Source organism: Enhydra lutris, unplaced genomic scaffold (assembly GCF_002288905.1).
Source record: "Enhydra lutris kenyoni isolate GAN:26980312 unplaced genomic scaffold, ASM228890v2 scaffoldscaffold16, whole genome shotgun sequence".
In the NCBI taxonomy this organism is placed as follows: Eukaryota; Metazoa; Chordata; class Mammalia; order Carnivora; family Mustelidae; genus Enhydra; species Enhydra lutris.
The window spans coordinates 32362664-32387835 of NW_019154100.1; the positions used below are offsets into that span (position 1 = coordinate 32362664).

Consider the following 25172-nt stretch of genomic DNA (forward strand, 5'->3'; position numbering starts at 1 on the left):
ATCTTGGCAATTTGCTTAGTCAAAACTTGGATAGGACTTTATATTTTCTTAGATTATGGGTTGCTGTCCTTGGAGGGGCTTGACAGGGCACCAGGCTTTACCAATTGTGTTCGCTTACACTGGACCCAGCGGGTGGCCCAAGTGTGGGGATCTTTGGTAGAAGTTGAGGGGAGCCCAATCTTGTAACAGTTTCCTAAGCTAATTTTTTTGGATTCTTGCCACTGGAAACAAGGGTGGTCTTTCCCCACTTCTCCCTCCCCCCATCCAATCAAAGGCTCTATCTCTTTAATACTTCTGAGTCTGGAAAAGCAGCAGTGGCAAGAAATCAAACGCTTAAGAAAAAAACAAAAAACAAAAAACCCCTGCAGATTTCCAGGAATGATCTATAGACTTTTGTGTAGAGAAACCTCTTTTTTAATCTATCTACTGATAATGTTCAGACATACACACATAATAATTCAGGAGCACACTATAAATTGCAAAAAGAAATCCTGTACTTAAACCAGAAAACATTGCTTATGCTAATACCTACCCCCCCTCAACTGCTAGTTATTGCTATAAGTAAATACACCTTTCTCACCTATGCAGTTCTTAGGCTTTCATGTGTAATAATAGCCATCTTAAAATGATGGTATGACACGACTGGAAAATTCTCCTTCATTAGTGGAATTTTTATATTTGAGAATGACTAAGTCTCAGCTCTCTTTCTTACTGCCATTATAAGAGCTCGAGAAAGAATGCAACACACAAGGGTTGCATAAAATCAGCTGGACTTGTACAGCAGACACAGTGACTTCCTGATTCTGTCTGACAGTTTCTCTACAAATTTTGCTATAAATCTCCTCTTATAGCCTTTTATAACAACAGCAGCCAAGATATATAACCATGCAAGTTTCCATCATAATAAATCCTGTTAATTGAGAAAATTTTTCCACCCGTTCCAAGTGAATGAAGATGTGGCTACCTTGAGTATGTGTGTGTGATGCGTGACCATCTATTACAGGCAACTGAGGCAGAGTGGTTGTTCGTACCTGGCTTTTGGAGTCATATTAATGTATCTAGGATAAAATTTGGTATTATATTTCTTAGGATCATATTTCATTTTGTTAGAATCTGAAAACAGCATGGAAAATTCTTGTATTAATGTTTTATATTTTCCCCTTAATATTCTGTAATTATTTTTCTCTTAAAATATGAGGTTTATGATCTAGCCAAGTCTTTAACTCTTTTTTTTTTTTTTTGGCTCAGACACAAGTCTTCTTTGTTCCTCCAGTTATTTTCATCACACATCTCCTTGATTCACATTTGGAAATGCCTAGGCCATTGTTGGGGTTTAATAAATCTTTGCACAAGAGCTATCGTGATCTTGCTAACAGTGTAAAATTGTGTGATCATTGTCTAAGTATACATTGTTATGCCAGGCAGAGTCAGAATGTCTGTTCTCGGTTTTTTTTTTTTTTAAGATTTTATTTATTTATCTGAGAGAGAGAGAGAGAGAGCGTGAGAGAGCACAGGAGGGGGAGGGGTGGAGGGAGAGGGAGAATCAGGCTGAGCAGGGAGCTTAATGGGGGGGCTCAATGTGGGGCTTGATATGGGGCTCCATCCCAGGATCCTGAGATCATAACCTGAGCCGAAGGCAGATGTTTTACTGACTGAGCCACTGAGGCAGTCCAGAGTGTATGTTCTCTTACAAGTAGCTTATTACTACTCTAAGGATTTTCCATTTTCACTTTTAAAACTGAGTTCTTATGATATATTCCTGGTGATAGCTTTCAATTCTCTTGCACACATTGGCTTATTGGTGATTATTTAGCTTCTCTGAACCTCTTTTTTTAAAAACTGTGAAGTGAAGATACTTTTTAAATGCAGGGTTGTTTTGAGACTTAACCACAGTTGATTAAGAGCATGGGCTCTGGATTCTGGCAGACAGAAGTTAAATGTGGTTCTTTGACTTATAATCAGAGTGGCCTTGGGCAAATTAGTTAGCCTCTCTGAACCACGGTTTTCTTTTCTGTAAAATGATGATTAGTAATAGTACCTGTTTCGTGATTTTGTGAAGATTAAATGAGATAATGCATACAATTTATTAGCATGGTTTCATTAATATAAAAAAGTTGTTAATGGTTATCATTAATATTATTAATTTTATTTAAATATATATGTGTAGACTAGCATTATATTATTACTTATAGTAAAATATTTAAGTTGTGTCCTATTTATTTAGTGGACCTGGCATAATTTCTTCTTCCCGTAATTACTATCAGGATTTTACTAAAAAGGTATTATGTTGTTTATAATGACCAGATATCATGAAGGAAGGTTTGCTTTTGGTATGCAGATTCCCCTCATGTATTCCCAGGGCTTATAAATTAAAAATTGAGGATTCATTGTTCACTTATTGTGTTTTTTGTATTTATTTGCATCAATAGTTATCTGTTAAAAATTTTACTTTGCAATTCAAACTTTTTGTGTTTAACTTATTTTTTAAGTTGTATAGAATACCCACATCATTTAAAATGAATGCAAGATACGTACTAAATTTAATTATATGTATATAATGTTTCTGGGCCAGGTGCATATTCCTGGATATTGTTTCTTTCTCTATAGCATGTGTGTATATGTATATATTATATATATATGTATATATGTATATATATAAATATATATTAAGGAATAGGTGATACATGCCTTTTAATTAAATTTGCAAACTACTTATTTTTTTTTTAAGATTTTTATTTACATATTTGACAGAGAGAGACACAGTGAGAAAGGGAACACAAGCTGGGAGAGTGGGAGAGGGAGAAATAGGCTCGTGCTGAGCAGGGAGCCTGATGCGAGACTTGATCCCAGGACCCTGAGATCATGACCTGAGCCAAAGGCAGACACTTAATGACTGAGCCACCCAGGTGCCCCCAAAATTACTTTTCTTAAAAATAATTTTACCCTTGTACTATGTGAGTTAATGAAATATATCTGTCTCATATACTAGAATCTAATAATTAGATTGAAAATTGCTCTACAGCAAAGGTATGATATAGAAGGATGTTTCTTAATTCTGTTAGTACATGGGTATCATCTGGGGAGCTAGAAAAAAAACCAATACCCAGAACTACCCCCCGAGATTGTGATTCAGTTGGTATACCAACCCTGCCTGGGCAGTTGACTGTGATAATCTGGCTTACCATACCAACCACATGGATGAACTCATCCAAAGGATGCTATTCAAAGGCTGGGACTTTTAGGATACAAAAGTCCAAAGAGGGAACATGTGCAACGAAAGTAAGATATTTAAGCTTTTTCTTTGATAGCCTGAAAATGATCCCCCTTTGCACTGTGGCCCAGTAAAAATGCGTGGGCCTAATGGTTTCTGTTGATGTTTCTCTTGATGGGGAGTGAGAGAAGTCCTGGCCTTCTCTACCCATACCTGCCCTATTTCCCAGTCACACTGTGACCCCAGAGTTCTTAGCTTTTGATTCTAATCTGGGAGGGTTTTCTTAGCATCACCATATAAGAGCCCAGTTTAGAAATGCAGCCAGCTGAGATATGCGACAATCAATATTACCACTCCTTGATATTTTTATAATTAGATCTGTCATGTATTTTTGTGTTAAGCCATGGAATAATGTAGTGCTTTGATATGTATCTAGACTAGTAACTATCCACCTAGTAAGGAAATCCTTCCTTAGAGAATAATTTATGCAAAAGGTGGTGTGCAGATACTAGATAAGGTCATCCCGTTGCCACATCTACACATGAAAAGAAATGAACACATATTTCATGATGTAATTATTCACCAAGCGCAGGGCAGATTTTTTCATTTGCTTTTGATAGAACATTTTTAATAGCTTTATTAAGTTATAATTCATATACCATACAATTTACTCATTTAGGAGTTCAGTTCTCTGATTTTTACTGTATTTACAGAGTTGTGGAACCATCACCACAATTCAATTTTAGAACATATTTGTCCCCCTTAAAAGTGACCTCATGCTCCCTTCCCTCTTCCATCCTCCACCTCTCCTTCATTCCCATCCCTCAGCAACTTCTAATCTATTTTCTGTCTTTATAGATTTGCCTATTCTGGACATTTCATATAAATGGAATCATACAATATGTGGTTCCTTGTGACTGGCTTCTACCCCTTAGCACAATATTTTTAAGGCTTACCCGTGTGGTAGTATGTGCCAATACTTCATTTCTTTTGATTACTGAATACTATTTTGTTGTAAGGATATATCATATTTTGTTTATCTGTTTATCAGTTGATGGACATTTGGGTTGTTTCTACTTTTGGCTTTTGTGAAGAATGCTGCTATGAAATCGTTTACAAGTTTTTGGGTGGACATATGTTTTCATTTCTCTTGGCATGGAATTGTGAGGTCATATGGCAAATTTATGTTTAATTTTTAAAGAAACTATCAAACTGTTTTCTTGCATGGCTGTACCATTTTACATTCACCATCAGCAATGTATGAGATGTCTTTCCTCACATTCTTGCTAACACCTATTTTTGTCTGTTCTTTTAATTACATCATTTTAGTAGATATGTAATAGTATCTCATTGTGGTTTTAACTTATATTTCATATTGATTAAAGATATTGAGCATTTTTTCATGTGCTTATTTGGCCATTTCTATATCTCCATTGGAGAAAGGTCATTTAACTCCTTTGACCAGTTTCTAACTGGGTAGAAAGTACCACTTATCTACTTACCCATTCATCAGCTATTTACATTACATGTTATGTTTTGCCACTATTCATTTTTTCTCAGATAGTGTTTCCTAATTATTTGCTAGTGATTTTTTACATACTTGTGCTATCCTATCAACTTGGATAAAATGTAATTTTCTATTGATAACAATTTCTGGTTTTTTAGGTCACATTGCAGAGTCGACTGGCATTGCAAAAAGCCAAATTATCAGTCTATGTACAACCACCTTTAGTATTGACCTGCGATCAGTTCACCTTTGAATTTATGGGTAAGTATTCTGCTTTGGCTTAAAGTCTGTCATGGTGTGAGGTTTTCTTTTAATTAAAAAAAACTTTTTTTTTTTTTTTTTTGGTTAGTATGTTTATTTTTCCTCTGAATAATGAGCCTGGCTATATTTCTTGTCTGAATAATGAGCCTGGTATCTTTCTAAAATCAATGATTGTGTTGTTTTGCTTATATTTTCCCTTCAAACATCAAACATGAATGGTACTTTTTTAAAAAATAGCAATGTTCAGTGAATGGTCATTCAGCTGAAGTAATTATAGATTTTCAAGTGCTTTCCTTAACTAGATGGGCCTGTAATTGTACTTAAATACTATAATTTGGAAGGCTTTCTTTATTGGTGTTTCTCTAGTGAGCTGTTTATTGAATCAGTTATGTCTGAAATAAGAATATTGGCTTTAGAGTCTGGCCAAAATTTGAATCCTGGCTCTGACACTTACTCAATGTGTAACCTTCAGCAAGTTACTTTAGTAATTACTTGGAACCTCAATTTCTTTTAATCTGCAGAAAGGGGATAATATCTGTCTGGCAGGGCTGTTTTGAGAATTTAATTAGAAAATGAATCTATGTTAAGATATCTCTAATAATGCCTAAAATAGTAGACAGGTCATAAATGGCAACCCTTAGTAAGGTTTCTTTGCACAGAATCTCTCATGCCCTACCATTTACATTCAAGTTGTCATTAGTCCTATCAAAATGATTTTTGATTTATCTTTCTACTCTTTTTCTTTCTTTGTTTACTGCTGCTGTTCAGTTGGTTATTCTGTATCTTATTCATGATGTCAGGAACATATTTCTCTCTTTTGCCTTTGTATTACCATCTGCGCCTGGCAGATAGGTGGAATTAAATAAAATATTAATTGAAACACTGAATGAATGATTGAATGGTTGAAGTAATCTTATAGGTGATATCCAGACATTGGGTTCTCACTTTATTTTCTAATTATTTTCACAATACTTCCAATTTGTCTTTCTAAAACACATTTTGAACAGTTTATTTTTCCAGTTAAAAGTGTCTTAAGACTGCCTACCTCAGGGGTGCCTGAGTGGCTCAGTGGGTTAAAGCCTCTGCCTTTGGCTCGGGTCATGATCCCAGGGTCCTGGGATCGAGCCCCGCATCATGCTCTCTGCTCGGCGGGGAGCTTGCTTCCTCCTCTCTCTCTGCCTGCCTCTCTGCCTACTTGTGATCTCTGAGTGTCAAATAAATGAATAAAATCTTAAAAAAAAAAAAAAGACTGCCTACCTCAGGTTGGAGGTCAAATACATGAATATAGAAGGTAACAATCTGCAAAGTTGTTACAGTTATAGTTACATCCATATACAATGCCCCTCTCCCATTTTCCCCTGCAGTCTGTATTATAGCCATGATAAAGTGTACTAATCCTAGTTCCCAAATTCTCTTGCCTTTTTGTGTACATTTTTTTCTGATCATTCTGCCTATTCATCTGACTAAAGAGAAGCAGTGATGTAGAATATGGGCACCCTTGCCCTGAAGTCAGTTTTCAGTTCTCTATTGGCTATATGACCTTGGGCAAGCTTCTTAATCTCTCCGTAGCCAGTTTCCTCATGCACAAAAGCTGGGGACAATAATAGTACATACCTTACTGGGTTATTGTGAGGATTAAATAAATTAATCCATGTAAAGTGCTTAGGATACTATCTGGCATGTAGTGTATGCATAATTTTAACTGTTGTTAATAATAATTGTCCAACATTTTGAAATTTAATATTACTTTCATATTTCTTATAGCACCAGAAATGAATAGAACGGTATCCTTTTCGGTTTATCTGAAAGGGAGTTACACACCACCTGAATTGGAAGGAAATGCTGTTGTTTCTTATTCCAGACCATCAGGTAAGCACACGGTTGTTCACAGATTTATAATCCTAATTACTACTTTTAAATAATTGGAGTTATGAGTTAAATGTTTAAGTGTTTAAGACTGAAAGACACATTGTGAAATAATACTAAATGGAAAAATAATTCTTGCCTACTGTTAAATAAAATTGTATGTCCAAATTACTTTTATGTGTTATGGATTATTAGAGATAAGCTGTTTAACCGATTTCCACATATAATGTTTGATTCTGTCTTCTCAATAGCAAATATGATATATTTTTATTCACACTCAAAGTATGGTATTAGACATCATTTATTTGAAGAAAAAAGAAAAGCCTAGTCTGAATTCGTGAAAAAGATTATTATGAATTGCTCTAATATAAAGCAATATTCAGAGTTTCAGATACTGTTTTAATGAATGACTAAATAAAACTCTTTCATATCATACATGTTAAAACATTTAAGAACACTAAAATTACTAAATTAGAATTACTAAAATTTGATCTGTGTTTTTTCAAGGAACTCTTTTGAAACAAGTTATCTTCAGTCCAGTTGAGATTCAGTTAGTGTAAATTTTAACTTCATTTGGTCAAATTTTATAGTTTGGTTTTTTTCCCTATGCAGTGAATTTTTCATATTAACTGTTTGACAATCTGTTTATTGGTAGAATATGAATAGTCATTTTTTTTTCTGATGTTTTAACATAGTGTAACTGATAATAGGGTATTTTAGCAATGTTACATTTGTATTTTTAAAACATTTCTATATAGTTTTTTTAATTCTAAAAGTTTTAGAGATGCCTTGATTATCTTTTTTTTCTATTGATGTCCACTTTGCATATTTAGCAATGTTTTTCTTTTATTTCTTTTATTTATTTCTTTTCAGCGTAACAGAATTCATTGTTTATGCACCACACCCAGTGCTCCATGCAATACGTGCTCTCCATAATACCCACCACCTGTCTCCCCCAACCTCCCACCCCCTGCCCCTTCAAAACCCTCAGATTATTTTTCAGAGTCCATAGTCTCTCATGGTTCATCTCCCCTTCCAATTTCCCTCAACTCCCTTCTCCTCTCCATCTCCCCATGTCCTCCATGTTATTTGTTATGCTCCACAAATAAGTGAAACCATATGATAATTGGTTTTTTGATATCAAAAAAGCAGACTGTCTCTGCTTGACTTATTTCACTCAGCATAATCTCGCCCAGTCCTGTCCATGTTGACACAAAAGTTGGGTATTCATCCTTTCTGATGGAGGCATAATACTCCATAGTATTACTCCATATGTATATGGACCACATCTTATCCATTTGTCCATTGAAGTGTATCTTGGCTCTTTCCACAGTTTGGTGACCGTGGCCATTGCTGCTATGAACATTGGGGTACAGATGGCCCTTCTTTTCACTACATCTGTATCTTTGGGGTAAATACCCAGTAATGCAATTGCAGGGTCATAGGGAAGCTCTATTTTTAATTTCTTGAGGAATCTCCACACTGTTCTCCAAAGTGGCTGCACCAACTTGCATTCCCACCAACAGTGTAAGAGGGTTCCCCTTTCTCCACATCCTCTCCAACACATATTGTTTCCTGTCTTGCTAATTTTGGCCATTCTAACTGGTATAAGGTGGTATCTCAATGTGGTTTTCATTTGAATCTCCCTGATGGCCAGTGATGATGAACACTTTTTCATGTGTCTGATAGCCATTTGTATGTCTTCATTGGAGAAGTGTCTGTTCATGTCTTCTGCCCATTTTTTGACATGATTATCTGTTTTGTCTGTGTTGAGTTTGAGAAGTTCTTTATAGATCCTGGATATCAACCTTTTGTCTGTACTGTCATTTTCAAATATCTTCTCCCATTCTGTGGGTTGCTTCTTTGTTTTGTTGACTGTTTCCTTTGCTGAGCAGAAGCTTTTGATCTTGATGAAGTCCCAAAAGTTCATTTTCGCTTTTGTTTCCTTTGCCTTTGGAGACATATCTTGAAAGAAGTTGCTGTGGCTGATATCGAAGAGGTTAGTGCCTATGTTCTCCTCTAGGATTCTGATGGATTCCTGTCTCACGTTGAGGTCTTTTATCCATTTCGAGTTTATCTTTGTGTGTGGTATAAGAGAATGGTCGAGTTTCATTCTTCTACATATAGCTGTCCAATTTTCCCAGCACCATTTATTGAAGAGACTGTCTTTTTTCCACTGCATATTTTTTCCTGTTTTGTTGAAGATTATTTGACCTTAGAGTTGAACATCCATATTTGGGCTCTCTGCTCTGTTCCAGTGGTCTATGTGTCTGTTTTTATGCTAGTACCATGCTGTCTTGGTGATCACAGCTTTGTAGTAAAGCTTGAAATCAGGTAACTTGATGCCCCCAGTTTTGTTTTTCTTTTTCAACATTTCCTTAGCGATTCGGGGTCTCTTCTGATTCCATACAAATTTTAGGATTATTTGCTCCAGCTCTTTGAAAAGTACTGGTGGGCTTTTGATCGGAATGGCATTAAAAGTATAGATTGCTCTAGGCAGCATAGACATTTTAACAATGTTTATTCTTCCGATCCAAGAGCATGGAATGGTCTTCCATCTTTTTGTATCTTCTTCAATTTCTTTTATGAGGGTTCTGTAGTTCTTCAAGTACAGATCCTTTACCTCTTTGGTTAGGTTTATTCCCAGGTATCTTATCGTTCTTGGTGCTATAGTAAATGGAATTGATTCTCTAATTTCCCTTTCTGTATTTTCATTGTTAGTATATAAGAAAGCAACTGATTTCTGTACTTTGACTTTGTATCCTGCTATATTACTGAATTGCTGTATGAGTTCTAGTAGTTTGGGGTGGAGTCTTTTGGGTTTTCCATATAAAGTATCATGTCATCTGCAAAGAGAGAGAGTTTGACTTCTTCATTGCCAATTTGGATACCTTTTATTTCTCTTTGTTGTCTGATTGCTGTTGCTAGGACTTCTAATACTATGTTGAACAAGAGTGGTGAGACTGGGCATCCTTATCGTGTTCCTGATCTCAACGGGAAGGCTGTCAGCTTTTTCCCATTGAGGATGATATTTGCTGTGGGTTTTTCATAGATAGATTTTATGAAGTTGAGGAATGTTCCCTCTATCCCTATACTTTGAAGCGTTTTAATCAGGAACAGATGCTGGATTTTGTCAAATGCTTTTTCTGCATCAATTGAGAGGACCATGTGGTTCTTCTCTCTTTTCTTATTGATTTGTTCTATCACATTGATTGATTTGCGAATGTTGAACCATCCTTGTAACCCAGGGATGAATCCCACCTGGTCATGGTGGATAATCTTTTTAATGTTTTAGCAATGTTTTTTAATAATTATAGTTTTAATTTTGCCTAAGTGAATTTTCTGGCTTATGCATTGACATTTCTATACTCTGAGATGATTTTACAACTTTAATACATATTTTCAAAATCTATTTCCTTTGCTTTGTACGTTATTTTGCATTAGGTTGTTAAAAATTCATTATTAGCCAGAATTGACCATTTTGATCATTTATTTAGATTTTCAAAATTTGTGGTAATGTAAATATTTTATGTTTAAATGACTTTGAGAAAGCTGGCTTCAGAAAGAAATACCAACTTTCCATAAGGCATCAAAGAGTGATAGAGTTTTTTAGTTGGATATTTCTGAAAAGAACATTGGGAGTTTTAATGTTATTTTCATTTTGAGTTGTGAGATAAAAAAGAAAGAAATATTTGACTAAAATCTCTAGATCACTATCATTGAGTGTCTCCGTAATCATAGGGACTTTTATACATTTTATCCTTGTTACACTTCAAATATGTGTGGTAGGTGTTGATGCCTTAATTCAACTAAGTATTTCACTTCTTTTCAGGGAAAGGGGTAACACTGGTTGAATATGAATTTAACATAGAGAAATGGGTTATGTAGCAAGTGGGAAAAATGCTTTAAAAGTACATTATGAAGTTGTAAAATCAATCTGTGATCTTATGGTTACACATACCATTTTTAACTATTATGCTTTTCTAAAGACAGAACTTAAAAGATTGTAAATTATTGCTAAACAAAGAACATAACGTTAATTAGTTGAAAGTCAATTAGAAATTAAAATGTAAAAAATGTCTATAAAACTAAAGGAATACCAAGACACGCCAAAACCAAAAAGACATTATAATATAAATGAGAGTAACTGAAAATACTGTGTATTTGGCCTTGCACTCAAATTTTTCTCCCAACAATTCATGTAGTCCTCTTGATGTCATTTCTATTGAGTCTTGTTTGCTCTTGGTATAGATCATATACCTTACCTCTTTTTATTTATTTATTTATTTATTGCCATATTTACACTGGAATAGCACACTGTCATGGACTTCTGAGAATGAATGTGCAAATATATCATTAGATTTCACTTATTCATGTTATACTCTTTAGTTGTGAATTGACTTATTTTTGTTGGGGGCCATTTAAATAATCTGAGAGACTCTTGAAAATTTTAGTTTATATTTTTAAACAGGTGTATATTAAACTTGTATTGTAATTTTACCACAAATAATTTGTTGCATTCTTTCTCTCCTATCCTTTTTTGCATTACCTCTGATGGATAGATCGAAATCCTGATGGTAAGTGAAATGATGATTTAGGACAAAATGAATCTCAGAACTGAAATTTGGTCTGTGAATTGAACTAGTATTATACCACGGATGAACTATTTTTACAGACTGCTGTTTTAACCACAGACACTTCTTTAGGATGATTCAGTGCCTTCATGTGGCTAAGGAGAGGATCATAAATGTTTCTTCTCATAGAGATTTGCCATTCATTATTAGTTGTTTTAGAGTCATGAGAAAGAATGAAGCTCCATGACTGTTTTGGAAAAAAAAATCAGAAGTGTCATTGACCACTTATATCTGTAAGTTTGGGTGATTTACTCATATGCCCTGCTATCTTATTTTACTTAAAATAAATAAAGAATAAGGAAAAATATGGTGTTTGTCACTGAATTCTAATTGTTTTCTTTTTCTTTCTTGCTATCTTTTTTTTTAATTGAAGGCTGGAGTAAAGCGGTCAAAATGTAACTAGGGTATAGGGAAAGAATGGGCACTTTTTGAGTCTTTTGATTATGGGGTGTTTTTGATTATGCTAGTGATTTTGATGTTTGTTCTGTGACCAAAGGGCAGCCACTAAATGGGTTTAAGTATGTCAAAAAGTGCATGGATGTGAACATGCACACACATGCTTTTGCCCTGGAAAGGAGAGGAATAGAAATGTATTGTGGAATGATCACTCTGACTGCAGTGTGAAGAACTGGTTTTGAAAGACAGCCAAGTTGGAGGTTATTGCAGTAGAGTAGAGTAGAGGCTATGGAGATGGGGCAGAGACCTATTCAGGCCTCGGCTCAATAGTAGTGAGCACCTCTGATGCATAGATTTTCATATCTGAGTACCATATCTAGACAAAGAGATCAGGGTTCTTCGAGAAAGGGCTGTCCAGGTCTGGAGAAGGGAAAATAAGAGAGCCTGTCCTATATTGTTGAGTCAGAAAGCAAAGAAGTAGTCAAGAAATGATCACAGTACATCACAATGGTTCATATGGGACACTTAGAGCATCAAAATCATAATGTAATTATTATAGTATATAATATTATATATATTATATACATATATAATATATAATATAATATAATATAATATATATTGAAGAAATAGAATCTATGAGTACAGTGATAAAATAAAGGCATGTATAGAGGGAAAACTCTACAAAAGGAGGTCAGCTAATAAATGAGAGAATCATTATTTTATCTAAATTATTTTATCTAATAAAATATTATTTTATCTAATAAAATTATCTAATAAAATTAGAGAATCATTATTTTGCAAAACCTGTGTAATAATTAGTTCAGTTAAGTTTCATCAATGGACACTAAACTCATTGGAGTAATAGAATATTCAGTCTCAAAACATTACCTAATGGATTACTTTTTAATTACAAGGAGAAAACAGTATCTCTACAAGAGTGATTTGGGGGGCACTTGGGTGGCTTAGTGGGTTAAAGCCTCTGCCTTCAGCTTGGGTCATGATCCTGGGGTCCTGAGATGGAGTCCCACATTGGGCCCTCTGCTCGGCGGGGAACCTGCTTCCCCCTCTCTCTTTCTGCCTGCCTCTCTGCCTACTTGTGATCTCTGTCTGTCAAATGAATAAATAAAATCTTAAAAAAAAAAAGTGATTTGGTAGCACTACCATAACCAAGTGATCAATGTTAGTGTCATTAATATCAGCACAGACATTATATACTACCTGTACTGATGCACATATCTTTTGAGATATACAAATTGTCTGTTTTCTCTATATCTGTTGTCTGTTTTCTGTATGTCCAAATAGATCCACTGTTCTCTCTGATCAGAGTACCATGAGCACTTATTCTATGTGCCTATTTCTTATCTTGTTTAGAATTTGTGGGACAATGTCATCAAGATTATGACCCCTTGAAATTACCTGGGCCAATGTTGATTATTACTGGTTTATCTTTAATATCTTCAAAGAAATCTTTATTTATGAATCTACTGCAATACCTATCATAATATGAATTTCATTACCTTTGTTCCTTAGGTTTCCCTAGTAGATTTTGGGCTCTGCGGGAGCAGGGTTCAAGTACTCATCTTTGAATTGTGTGATGTCAGGGTAAATGACAGGCACTTAGTTATCCTACTTTGATTATTTTTCTTTCTAGACACAGACTTAATGTGGTGGTTTCAGTTTATTATATTTTAAGATAAATATTAGATAATAATATTAATAATAAATATTAGATAATAATATTAATAATAAATACTTAAAAATGATGGCAGTAATATACTCATACAGTGTTGGTAATGCCAACAACCTGAGTTGCATTGTATCTGGGAGGTGAAAATATATGAGAAACATTTTATAGGAGTAAGTGTTTAGCTTAATAACATGAAGTATACTTGTCAAATTAGGATTTGGGTTATTAAAAATAACTGATTATTAACAGTGAATATTTATATTTTACTTGGCAAGATTGAATTTAGCTGGTAAGATTTTGTACTAACTTTTGTAAAATACCATATTATTTAAATGATTTATTTTATCTTTAAAAAATTAGTAAAGGTTGTTATTGGAAGGAATTTATTCTCTCTTACTGTAAATTCAGCCCAAACCATGAGAAAAATATCCCAATACATGGAAATTTTAGTATTTCAATACAAAGTTAATAATCTCTTATGATATATTTTAAAATTATAATTAAGCTTTAGGGAGTAGGATTGCAATATTCAGCTTCACCTACTTGGCAAAATTAAATAATATGTTGCTACTTAGATCTTAACTTAGACACAAGGCTTCAAATTTCAAAGACTGGTCCATTTTATTGGCCTGATCTGTTCAGGCTCTTTGCAGATAAGCAGTCCTGCTTTTACATGTGGAAAAAGAGAAGCAAAGGAGGTTTTATGTTGTCCCATAAGAGTTAGTCTCCATTATGTCTGCATTAAAGTTACATGACATGGGCAGTGTAAAACATGACTGCAGATGGGACACAGTATGTAGCCAGACATAACAGGAAGGGATCAAGGAAGTTCTGGCTCCCAGACATTGCTACTGCTTTGGGGTTCCTTGTTTTCAAAATGAAATGACTCTAGCAGGCCCCTGGAAAGAGTTCTGAAGGCATTATATAGATGTGTAATATATATAGTTATTCTATTCTGATATATATGTTCTTTTTTCCTTCCCCCCCACCCCCCAAAGCACATTTTGGCTTCTCTCTTGACAGTGATACTGGGCTCTTGGGTGTGCCAGGTATAATTAGAATTCTTTTCCTGAAGAAATTTTTCTGTCAAGAGTGGTTTTGATGTGAATTTTCTCTGTAAGTGTTAAATAATTTTGTGATTAATTGCACCAGAGTAGTTGCGACCATCCATTTCCTCTGTTAGGCTAGAAGGGGAAGTGTCTGAAGGAAAGGTGATTATATTTGGTAAAAAACTGTAGAACAAAGTCAGTCTGATGAACAAGTAGGCCAATATTTGAGTATTATAAATGACCATTTTTTTTTCTTAGCATAACACTCAGAGAGTTATTTGAATAAGCCAGATACAGGGACTGTTTTGCCAACTACATAGAGAAAATATCACTGATGGTAGGCAAAGTTACGACCAATTAGACTTTCAGCTAAGTTGAAAGCTATTCTAGTAGAAAATTTGTAAAGTCTTTAAATACATGTAATTCTTTCCTTCCTTATTATATAGGTACATACATGCATGCATTCAAACATATCTCTATACGTCTGGCTTCAGGTTCTTAGATGCAGTCACAGCCTGAAGAGTAAGTTGGTAGCCAAATTTACATTTTAGGTTTCTTTAAAAAAAGTGAAGCTCAATAGAAATATGCCTCTGATAAAAACCCCATGTCTAAATACTGGAGATTATATTTTAAAAGACTGGGGTTTAAATTTAAGGGGAAGTGGTGTTAAATACTGGCATTGCAATTTTTCTTTTTAAAGGTGATTTCCTTAAACTGGTTTCTAAAAGATTTCATATCCACCCCCCACAAGGTAAAACTTTTCAAGCTGCCAGCATTTAAAGAATAGCCATAATCATTTTATTAAGTAGGAGTATCATCATTTTTCAAAATAATGTTTTCCAAATGTCCTATGAAACAGGTTTACAATTCTTGGGTAGAAAAGAAATTCTGGAGGGTTTCTACAAATCTTAGCAACTGTAGACCATTGCCCTAGTGTGTGATATTGTCATTAACTGACCTGAGTTGTGAATTGAGTTATAATGTATTTCCCTTCTTGGGTTCATTAGTGCTTGCAAGCCATTTGTTTCAATTTCTGAAAACATATTTATACAACCAGTTTCTTTAGCTCTAGGTTCCTGGAGATTTAGGGTAATAATCTTCAAATATATAGAATCAGTAATGTAAGGCCAGTGTTATTCATTGTGATTAATTTTTTTTTTTTTTTTTACCACCAACTCAAGTACTACCTATCTGATCCAAGTAAAGTAGAACCACAGTGTTAGCAGTATAGTTTTAGAAGAAGAACATTTATAGTCGAATTTTGTTTGAACACTTAACTCAGCTTTTGGGTGAAATACATAGAAAAGTAGCTTCTCTTGATACATATACAGAATTATGAAAAGATGAAGGATTTTTTTTCCATTACTACATTCATTAAAAATAAGGGAAACGGAAATAGGTTTTAGTGTCCTTGTTCTTTCCAGGCTGCATCTATTAATCAAGGCTGCAATTTATATATTATAGAGGAAACATATTAGTAGGTATATTTCCCTAATTTGGGGATATATGGAATATATGAAATTGGAAAAATAATGTTTTATAATATTTTTTATGGTGATACTGATAGTTGTGGTTTGAGCAGTAGCTTAGATCATGTTACCATAATATTTTGAGTCAAAACATTTCATCATTATAAAGTACAAATACACATGCCTCTAAAACCTCACAGAATGTCAGGAAATAATGCCTTGGGAGCTTTCCTGAAGAGACATCAGTTATAATTTGCATCTAGGATTCCAGGAGAAGTGAATTTAACATCTGTTGGTTATAAGCAAAAAAATGAGCTATGTAAAATTTAATGGATAATAGATTATGTTGAAGAGAATCACAAATATGCTCCACATGCTCTGAAAAAGTATTTAATTGACCTCATATATCAGTATGCTTGCCATTGTTGATGATCTCTCACGATCCTCGTGAATAAGTAGTGCGGGAAAGTATACTCCCAGCTTGGATGTCAAGCAAGCTCACAACTCCAATTGGCATTAACAGAATATGTCGCTAATTCTGGGGATCCTGCTTTGGGATCATGTCCCCAAGCTTTAACTGCTTCTGCTTTTGCTATTTTTAAGCCGCTCGCTGACTCCATCTTAAAGAGATAAAGGAATTAATGTGTGGATACATCAAGTAGAGTAGGACATTTTAAGTTTTTCATTTCTCTACAGCAATATAGTAAGATAGAGGTTTCAGTGTATTACCTTTTATCTTATCCAATCAAAGGTGGAATCCTAGAATACAAGGAGAGAATACTGAAGTTGTAGAATTGCTTTGTTAGATTTTAAATAGAGAACCTAATTTGCTTTGATTTCAATTTCATTCTCTGTAAAAATATTGAAAGGAACAATCTTAAAAACTTTAAATTTTGACATAAAACTCTTCATTGTTATTTATTTAATTACTTATTTCAATATGCCTGTAAAGGTACTGAAAAAATTCAGTTGAATGACCATGTAATACTTTTGAAATGTCACTTAACAGTGATAGGTAAAGTTAAATGGGTGGAGAAAAATTTAATTCATATGAAAGTAATATTCTTAATATTACTGTGTAAAATAACGTGAACTTCAGTGGAACTACAGTAGAGCAAATTCTTCCTTCACGCTTATAATTTATTGTGGATTTTTAATTGTAATTTAAATCTTTAATAAGTAAAAATAGCTAAAGATTTAAATTTTTGGTGGTAGAAAAAATATTAGATAAAGTCATATAGTATCTTTCTGATACAGATTTCATATATATATATATATATATATATATATATATATATATATATATATATATTTGCTCATTTTAGCTGATAGCCTTGGATTAGGGCTATAGCTTTGAAGGTCTTAGTTTAAAGAAGGTTCAGTAATTGAATATAAAATTAAATATACTGTTTTTTCTAACTTCTTTTAAATTTTTAAATTTGAATTCAATTAATTAACATATAATGTATTATTAGTTTCAGAGGTAGAGTTCAGTGATTCATCAGTCTTATGTAGGACCCACTGCTCATTATATCACCACCCCATCCCTAGCCCCCATCCCTCCAGCAACCCTCAGTCTGTTTCCTATGATTAAGAGTCTCTTACCGTTTATCTCCCTGTCTGAGTAAATACACTGTTTTGTATAATGTTCAACTGTGATGATTTTTAAAGTATGCTATTATATTAAAGGCATACCTGATGCCTACACTCTTTTTTAGGATTTTATTTTTGTCTTGAGCTTTTTGACAATAATATAAAAATATGTATTATGATAATACTTTATAGCTTTTTCAGTTATGCTAACTGAAATGGAGCAAAATTTTAAAATAAGATATGTTGTTACTCAAACTATGAATATAGTTCAAATTTTTTTGGTCAAATTTTCTGTCAGGTCTATGAATCTACATTTCTCTCTTTTTATTTCAGGCATTCCTCGGGTTATCCAATGTAAATTTAGACTTCCCCTGAAATTAATCTGTCTACCAGGTCAGCCTTCAAAAACTGCAAGCCACAAACTAACTATTGATACCAACAAATCTCCAGTTAGTCTTCTCAGTCTCTTTCCAGGTAGGACTTTTGAAGTAACATGCCTGTAACATCAGAAATGTTAAGAATTCAGAATGGAATCCTTCATCAGCAGGTAATGATAGGGTAATTATCAGATAATTGTTAAGTCAGAATATAGAAATGCCACAAAGATTTTTCTCTCTTGTTTGCATGTTCAAAGGCAAATAGTGTATATCAACAAGGTAATAAGGTATACCTTTTAAGTTTGATTAAAATTATTATCATTATTTTGCTTCAGTATTCAGAAGTGAAAACATCAAATGTTTCTTTTTAGACTGTAGAATTTTTTGGCGTGGAATGTAGATATTTGTTTTTCATCTTTATTGTAAGTTTTTGGCTATGTACCTTTTTAAAGTATATTCTGTGCCCCTAAAAAGTAATCTCATAAGTAGCTGCTCTTTGTGGTTTTGCTTTCTCCAGCAGCTGGATGGGGTGATTGTTCAATTCTCTGGCTCTGATCCTTTGAAAGGGGCTTCATATATAAAGCTTGAATATCACAGTGAATTTGGGGTAATTTGTGAAGGTGTGACTTTCTCAGGTGTCAGTTTTTTCTTTCTAAGTAGCTTAGAAAAGAGAGAGGTGTTGATTGGATAAAACATCTTTAGTAACCAGGTTTTCTAAGGTGTAGCATCTATTAAGTTTCCTGGTGATAGGATGGAATTAAAAAAAGATCTGGGAATTAAATTAACCTTTTCAAACCCCTTATTAAAAATTGGCACTGTTGACTATAATATGCATCCTCACTCTGGCATTAGTGGGTAGGATTTAGAATACAAAGAGTATTTTCCACAAGGTTTAGAAATTTATGGTAAGTCAATTTTTGTGTTACTAACTACTTAAAGTACTTACAATTTATTTTTCATTGATTTGAAGTATTTAAAAAGCTTATTTATATCTAACTCAATGAAAAATCTCCAAAATTAAATACTCTTTATTACAATTAATCTATTCTTCAGTTGTAATTGAATTTGCATATACACACAGATACACGCTGACAGACACCCACACACTTTGTTAGCAAATAGTTTTATACTGTTTGGTTTCTTTCTCCTTTTCCCTTCCCTTCTCTTTCTTCTCAATTTTCTTATAAAAAAGGTGGCAAGAGTCATTATCCTTACATCTTATACAAATGTATTAGTTCCTTGGGTCTTCTCTCCTGTCCTGGGAATAGAGTTGGAAGTTACATGCTGCACACTGAATTTATTGTTGCCTTTGAAAAATGTCTAAGACTATGGCTTCTGAGTGGATGATCACTATAGGTGGATAAAAACCAACAGAAATTGAATAGATGCTTTTGGCCTGAGAGGTAATCTTTATAAGCTATGGATTAGACAAGAAGAACTAAGGAAAGCTCAGATAACTCATCCATTTTCCTCCTGATTTTGGGCTTAGTTGTTTTTATGTCACAGGTTATCTTAGGCTTATTGGTATATATTTGCTTCTTAATCACTCTAGAAATGGGACTCAATGGCAAACTAAAAAAATTTTCCCCCAGATCCAGTGTATATAATTTAGCATGTTTTCTTTTGGAGTTTTGGGATATGCATTCATATTGGACATGATGAAATCCTGTAATTATTTAAAATAAGTACTCTTGTTACTTTTTCATTTTTTCTTTTTAGAGAGTGTTTTTCACTCTTGGTATATATAAAACTTGCTTTGTTGATGTCAGATAAAGTTGCTCTTGTGAATCTGTTTTTTTAGCTGAAGTAAACAAATTAATGAGCTTCACAGAGAAGAAAAAAAACTAGCTTTATTCTGCATCTTTCCCTATTTTTTTTTAATTTTGGTTCTTTGAACAAATATAGATATATTAAAATAACTTTAATTTTTCTTATTACAAAAGAAATGTGAAATTTAGAAATGGACAGCTAAAGGAGGAAAACAGAAATTACTGGTAATTCCACCATCCAGCAATATCTACTCGTGTTTCATGACGCTTGCCTAATCTTTACAAAACTATTTTTCATTACCTCCGAAGGATTTTACTTTGCATAATGCTGTGAAGTATTTTTCTATATAATTAGATATTTTTATTACATGATTTTAAGGATTGCATAATATTCTGTCATAAATCCATACTAAAATCATTTGGCCAGCATTATGTTTCTGACATACACGTTGTTTTCAGTTTATTAATATTGTAAATATATTGTAGCAATACTCTTCCAAATTTATTATTAATTCTTTGATGAATATCTAAAAGTGGAATTATAAGGGCACCTGGGTGGGTCAGTTGTTAAGCATCTGCCTTCAGCTCAGGTCATTATCCCAGGGTCCTGGGATCTGGCCCTGCATTGGGCTCCCTGTTCTGCAGGAAGTTTGCTTCTCCCTCTCCCACTCCCCCTGCTTGTGTTCTTTCTATCACTATGTCTCTCTCTGTCAAATAAATAAATAAAATCTTAAAAAAAAATTAAAGTGGAATTAAAGAGTCAGACAAAGGATAACAATAGCCCTATCAGGTAACCCTGTCAACAGTATTTGAATGGAGGTATCTAGTACCCCAAATTCTTGCCTTTAGAGAATATTGTAATTATAAAAAGCTTTAATATGCTTAATGGCTTTATATTTACTTATGTATGTAATAAATAACCATCTGGGGTGCTTTTGCTGAATGTTACTTAAGCACTAAGTAACGTTTATACTATATATATTCACTATATATATATATATATATATATATATATATATATATATATATAGTGTATGTGTGTGTATACACGTGTGTGTATACACATGTGTGTGTATATAAAATATTATTCAGCCTCCCCCAAAAGTGAGGCCCAGAAGTGGGCAATAGAAGCTGGTATAGTGGTTTATGAATGTTACCAAGACCCAGCTTTTATCTTTCCTTACACTGTGCCTTCTCTAGTGTGTTGGTTGGCACATTACAATAAACTGCTTCAAATTCAGTCATCATACCTGACTGCAAGGCAAGAGGTATAACAATGACTATAATTTTTATCAGAAAGGCATGTTTCTATAATATTCTTTTTAAAATTTAAAAAAATTTTTTTATAAACATATAATGTATTATTAGCCCCAGGGGTACAGGTCTGTGAATCGCCTGGTTTACATATTTCACAGCACTCACCATATCATATACCCTCCCCAATGTCCCTAACCCCACCACCCTCTCCAGACCCCCCTACCCCCCGCCACCCTTAGTTTGTTTTGTGACATTTAGAGTCTCTAATGGTTTGTCTCCCTCCCGATCCCATCTTGTTTCATTTATTCTTTTCCTACCCCCCCCCCACTGTTGCATCTCCACTTCCTCATATCAGGGAGATCATATGATAGTTGTCTTTCTCCGATTGACTTATTTCGCTTAACATAATACCCTCTAGTTCCATCCACGTCGTCGCAAATGGCAAGATTTCATTTCTTTTGATGGCGGCATAGTATTCCATTGTGTATATATATACCACATCTTCTTTATCCATTCATCTGTTGGTGGACATCTAGGTTCTTTCCTTAGTTTGGCTATTGTGGACATTGCTGCTATAAACATTCGGGTGCACGTGCCCCTTCGGAGCACCACGTTTGTATCTTTAGGGTAAATACCCAGTAGTGCAATCGCTGGGTCGTAGGGTAGCTCTATTTTCAGCTTTTTGAGGAAGCTCCATGCTGTTTTCCAGAGTGGTTGCACCAGCTTGCATTCCCACCACAGTGTAGGAGGGATCCCCTTTCTCCGCATCCTCGCCAGCATCTGTCATTTCCTGACTTGTTAATTTTAGTCGTTCTGACTGGTGTGAGGTGGTATCTCATTGCGGTTTTGATTTGTATTTCCCTGATGCCGAGTGCTGTGGAGCATTTTCTCATGTGTCTGTTGGCCATCTGGATGTCTTCTTGGCAGAAATGTCTGTTCCTGTCCTCTGCCCATTTCTTGATTGGATCATTTGTTCTTTGGGTGTTTGCTGAGCCCTTTATAAGATTTTGGATACTAGCCCTTTGTCTGATATGCCGTTTGCAAGTATCTTCTCCCATTCTGTCAGTTGTCTTTTGGTTTTGTTGACTGTTTCCTTTGCTGTGCAAAAGCTTTTGATCTTGATGAAGTCCCAATAGTTCATTTTTGCCCTTGATTCCCTTGCCTTTGGCGATGTTCCTAGGAAGAAGTTGCTGCGGCTGAGGTCAAAGAGGTTGCTGCCTGTGTTCTCCTCAAGGATTTTGATGGATTCCTTTCTCACATTGAGGTCCTTCATCCATTTTGAGTCTATTTTCGTGTGTGGTGTAAGGAAATGATCCAATTTCATTTTTCTGCATGTGGCTGTGCAGTTTTCCCAACACCATTTGTTGAAGAGGCTGTCTTTTTTCCATTGGACATTCCTTCCTGCTTTGTCGAAGATTAGTTGACCACAGAGTTGAGGGTCTATTTCTGGGCTCTCTATTCTGTTCCATTGATCTATGTGTCTGTTTTTGTGCCAGTACCATACTGTCTTGATGATGACAGCTTTGTAATAGAGCTTGAAGTCCGGAATTGTGAGGCCAGCAACTTTGGCTTTCTTTTTCAATATTCCTTTGGCTATTTGAGGTCTTTTCTGATTCCATATAAATTTTAGGATTATTTGTTCTATTTCTTTGAAAAAAATGGATGGGATTTTGATAGGGATTGCATTAAATGTGTAGATTGCTTTAGGTAGCATAGACATTTTCACAATATTTGTTCTTCCAATCCATGATCATGGAACATTTTTCCATTTCTTTGTGTCTTCCTCCATTTCTTTCATGAGGACTTTATAGTTTTCTGAGTATAGATTCTTTGCCTCTTTGGTTAGGTTTATTCCTAGGTATCTTATGGTTTTGGGTGCAGTTGTAAATGGGATGGACTCCTTAATTTCTCTTCCTTCTGTCTTGTTGTTGGTGTATAGAAATGCAACTGATTTCTGTGCATTGATTTTATATCCTGACACTTTACTGAATTCCTGTACAAGTTCTAGTAGATTTGGAGTGGAGTCTTTGGGTTTTCCACATATAGTATCACATCATCTGCAAAGAGTGATAGTTTGACTGTTTCTATAATATTCTTAGGAAATATCTACTTAGGTCTCAGTAGCCATAATAGTGTCTGCATAGCTTCCTCTAGCTGTAAAGGAGGCTGAGAAATAATATAGAGGGACTAAGGGAAAGGGGGAATAGATGTTAAATTAGCTGACCTTCAGAGTATGCCATGATACCAGTACTTTTACACAAAATTTTACTTAAATGGAATAACAAATATCATGCCACTCTAACAATCTTTTATGCTACTAAAATATATGGCTATTTTCCTTGTCAGTAAATTTATATTTTAATGATTACATAACATCCCCTTGTTTGAAGGTACTGGGTATGTAGTTATTTTTTTATTTTTTATTTATTTGTATTTATTTATTTATTTGGTGCTTCTGTTTCTCTCTAGAGAAATTCCTTGAAGATAAATGACTGAGTTAAAGAGTATGCACATTTGAAAACTTTATTTAAATGCCAACCTTCCCTCCAGATTAATTGTATCAGGTGATGTGTCCAGCATCAGGGTTCATCACAAGGGCAGCAGCTGGATTTTGGAAATTTTTTGACAAAGATGCAAAATGACATCCCTTTTTAAAATTTGCATTTCTAAATTGTTAGCATAGACATTTTGTGATTTTCATTAATTACTTGTATTATTTTTTAATACATAAGGTTTACATTTTTATGTAGTAAAATTTAATTTTATTAATTGCTTTCTTTCTAGTTTCAAATTTCATGTTGTGCTTAGAATGGCCTGTATTAAGATTATAAGATATTTAGTTATATTTTCTTTTGGTACATTTTAATATATTCTTTAGTTCTCAAACACAGCGGTAGTGTATATTTTTTGCTTTAAAAAAGATAACTTTATTGGTGGACACCTGGGTGGCTTGGTCAGTTAAGTGACTGACTCTTGGTTTCTGCTCAGGTCATGATCTCAGGGTTCTGAGATGGAGCCCCATCTTGGGCTCCATGCTCAATGAGGAGTCAGCTTGAGATTCTTTCACCTTCCCTCTCCTTCCCCCTCTGCTCCTACCTGCCCCCCACCTACCCCTACCCCAATAGCATGTGCTCCCTCTCTGTCTCTTTCTCAAATAAATAAATAAAATATTTTTTTAAAATTATTGGAATATCACTTATATACAGATGTTTAAAGTATACAGTTTGATCAGTTTGGATATTTGTATATACCTGTGAAACCATCTCCACAAGTATAATGCTGAAAATATTCACCATCCTAAAAAATTTCCTTGTGCCCCTTTATAACCCATTATACCCCATTCCCAGGCAACCACTGGGTTGGTTTTATATCACTATAGATTAGTTTGTATTTTCTGGAATTTTATAAGATGGAATTATTCAGCATGTATTCTTTTTTGTCTGCCTTCTCAGTCATTTATCAGAATATATGAATTACACATATTTTCTCCAAGTCTGTGGCACATCTTTTCATTTTTGTAACAGTGTCTTTGGAAGAGCAGAAGTTTTTAATTTTGATAAAGCCCATCAATTTTTTTCTTTTACAAATCATGATTTTAACATTATATCTAAAAAATCTTTGCCTCAAGTGTATAAAACTTTTATCCTATGTTCTTGTCTAGGAGTTTTCTAAATTTACATCTAGGTCTTTTTTTTCATATTTTGGTATTTCTTTATGGTGTGAGATATGGATAAAATTCTTATTTTTACATATGGCCATCTAATGTGCAACACTACTTTTGAAAAAACTAGCCTTTTACAATGGATCACCTTTGCAACTTTGTTGAAAATCATCTGACTATGTATCATAGGACTATATAAATCATCTGAAAAACTGTATATATTTCTGTTCTCTTCAGTTTATTCCATTGATCTGTTTGTCTTTGCCCTCCAGTATTGCTATATACCAATAGTATAGTGTCCTAATTACTATAAATATGTATGTCCAGAAGTGAGGGAGTATAATTTCCCTAGCTTCATTCTTCTAGTCTCAGTGTTGTCTTGGATATTCTAGATCCCTTGCATTTTCATATGAATCTTAAAATTAGTTTGTC

At 34.2% G+C, this 25172-nt stretch overlaps 1 protein-coding gene across 2 annotated transcripts in view; it reads left to right on the forward strand.

Moving 5' to 3' along the window:
* Nucleotides 1-25172, forward strand: part of LOC111147257 (Bardet-Biedl syndrome 9) — a 441623-nt gene that overhangs the window by 181717 nt on the left and 234734 nt on the right. For both annotated transcript variants that reach the window (XR_002640607.1, XM_022503184.1), the window contains exons 13-16: nucleotides 4877-4979; nucleotides 6744-6848; nucleotides 11408-11422; nucleotides 18010-18150. Coding sequence is in view for 1 of the 2 variants with exons in the window: in XM_022503184.1 (XP_022358892.1) it covers nucleotides 4877-4979; nucleotides 6744-6848; nucleotides 11408-11422; nucleotides 18010-18150 (364 nt within the window). In the remaining variant the exon portion in view is untranslated. The remainder of the gene's footprint in view (nucleotides 1-4876; nucleotides 4980-6743; nucleotides 6849-11407; nucleotides 11423-18009; nucleotides 18151-25172) is intronic.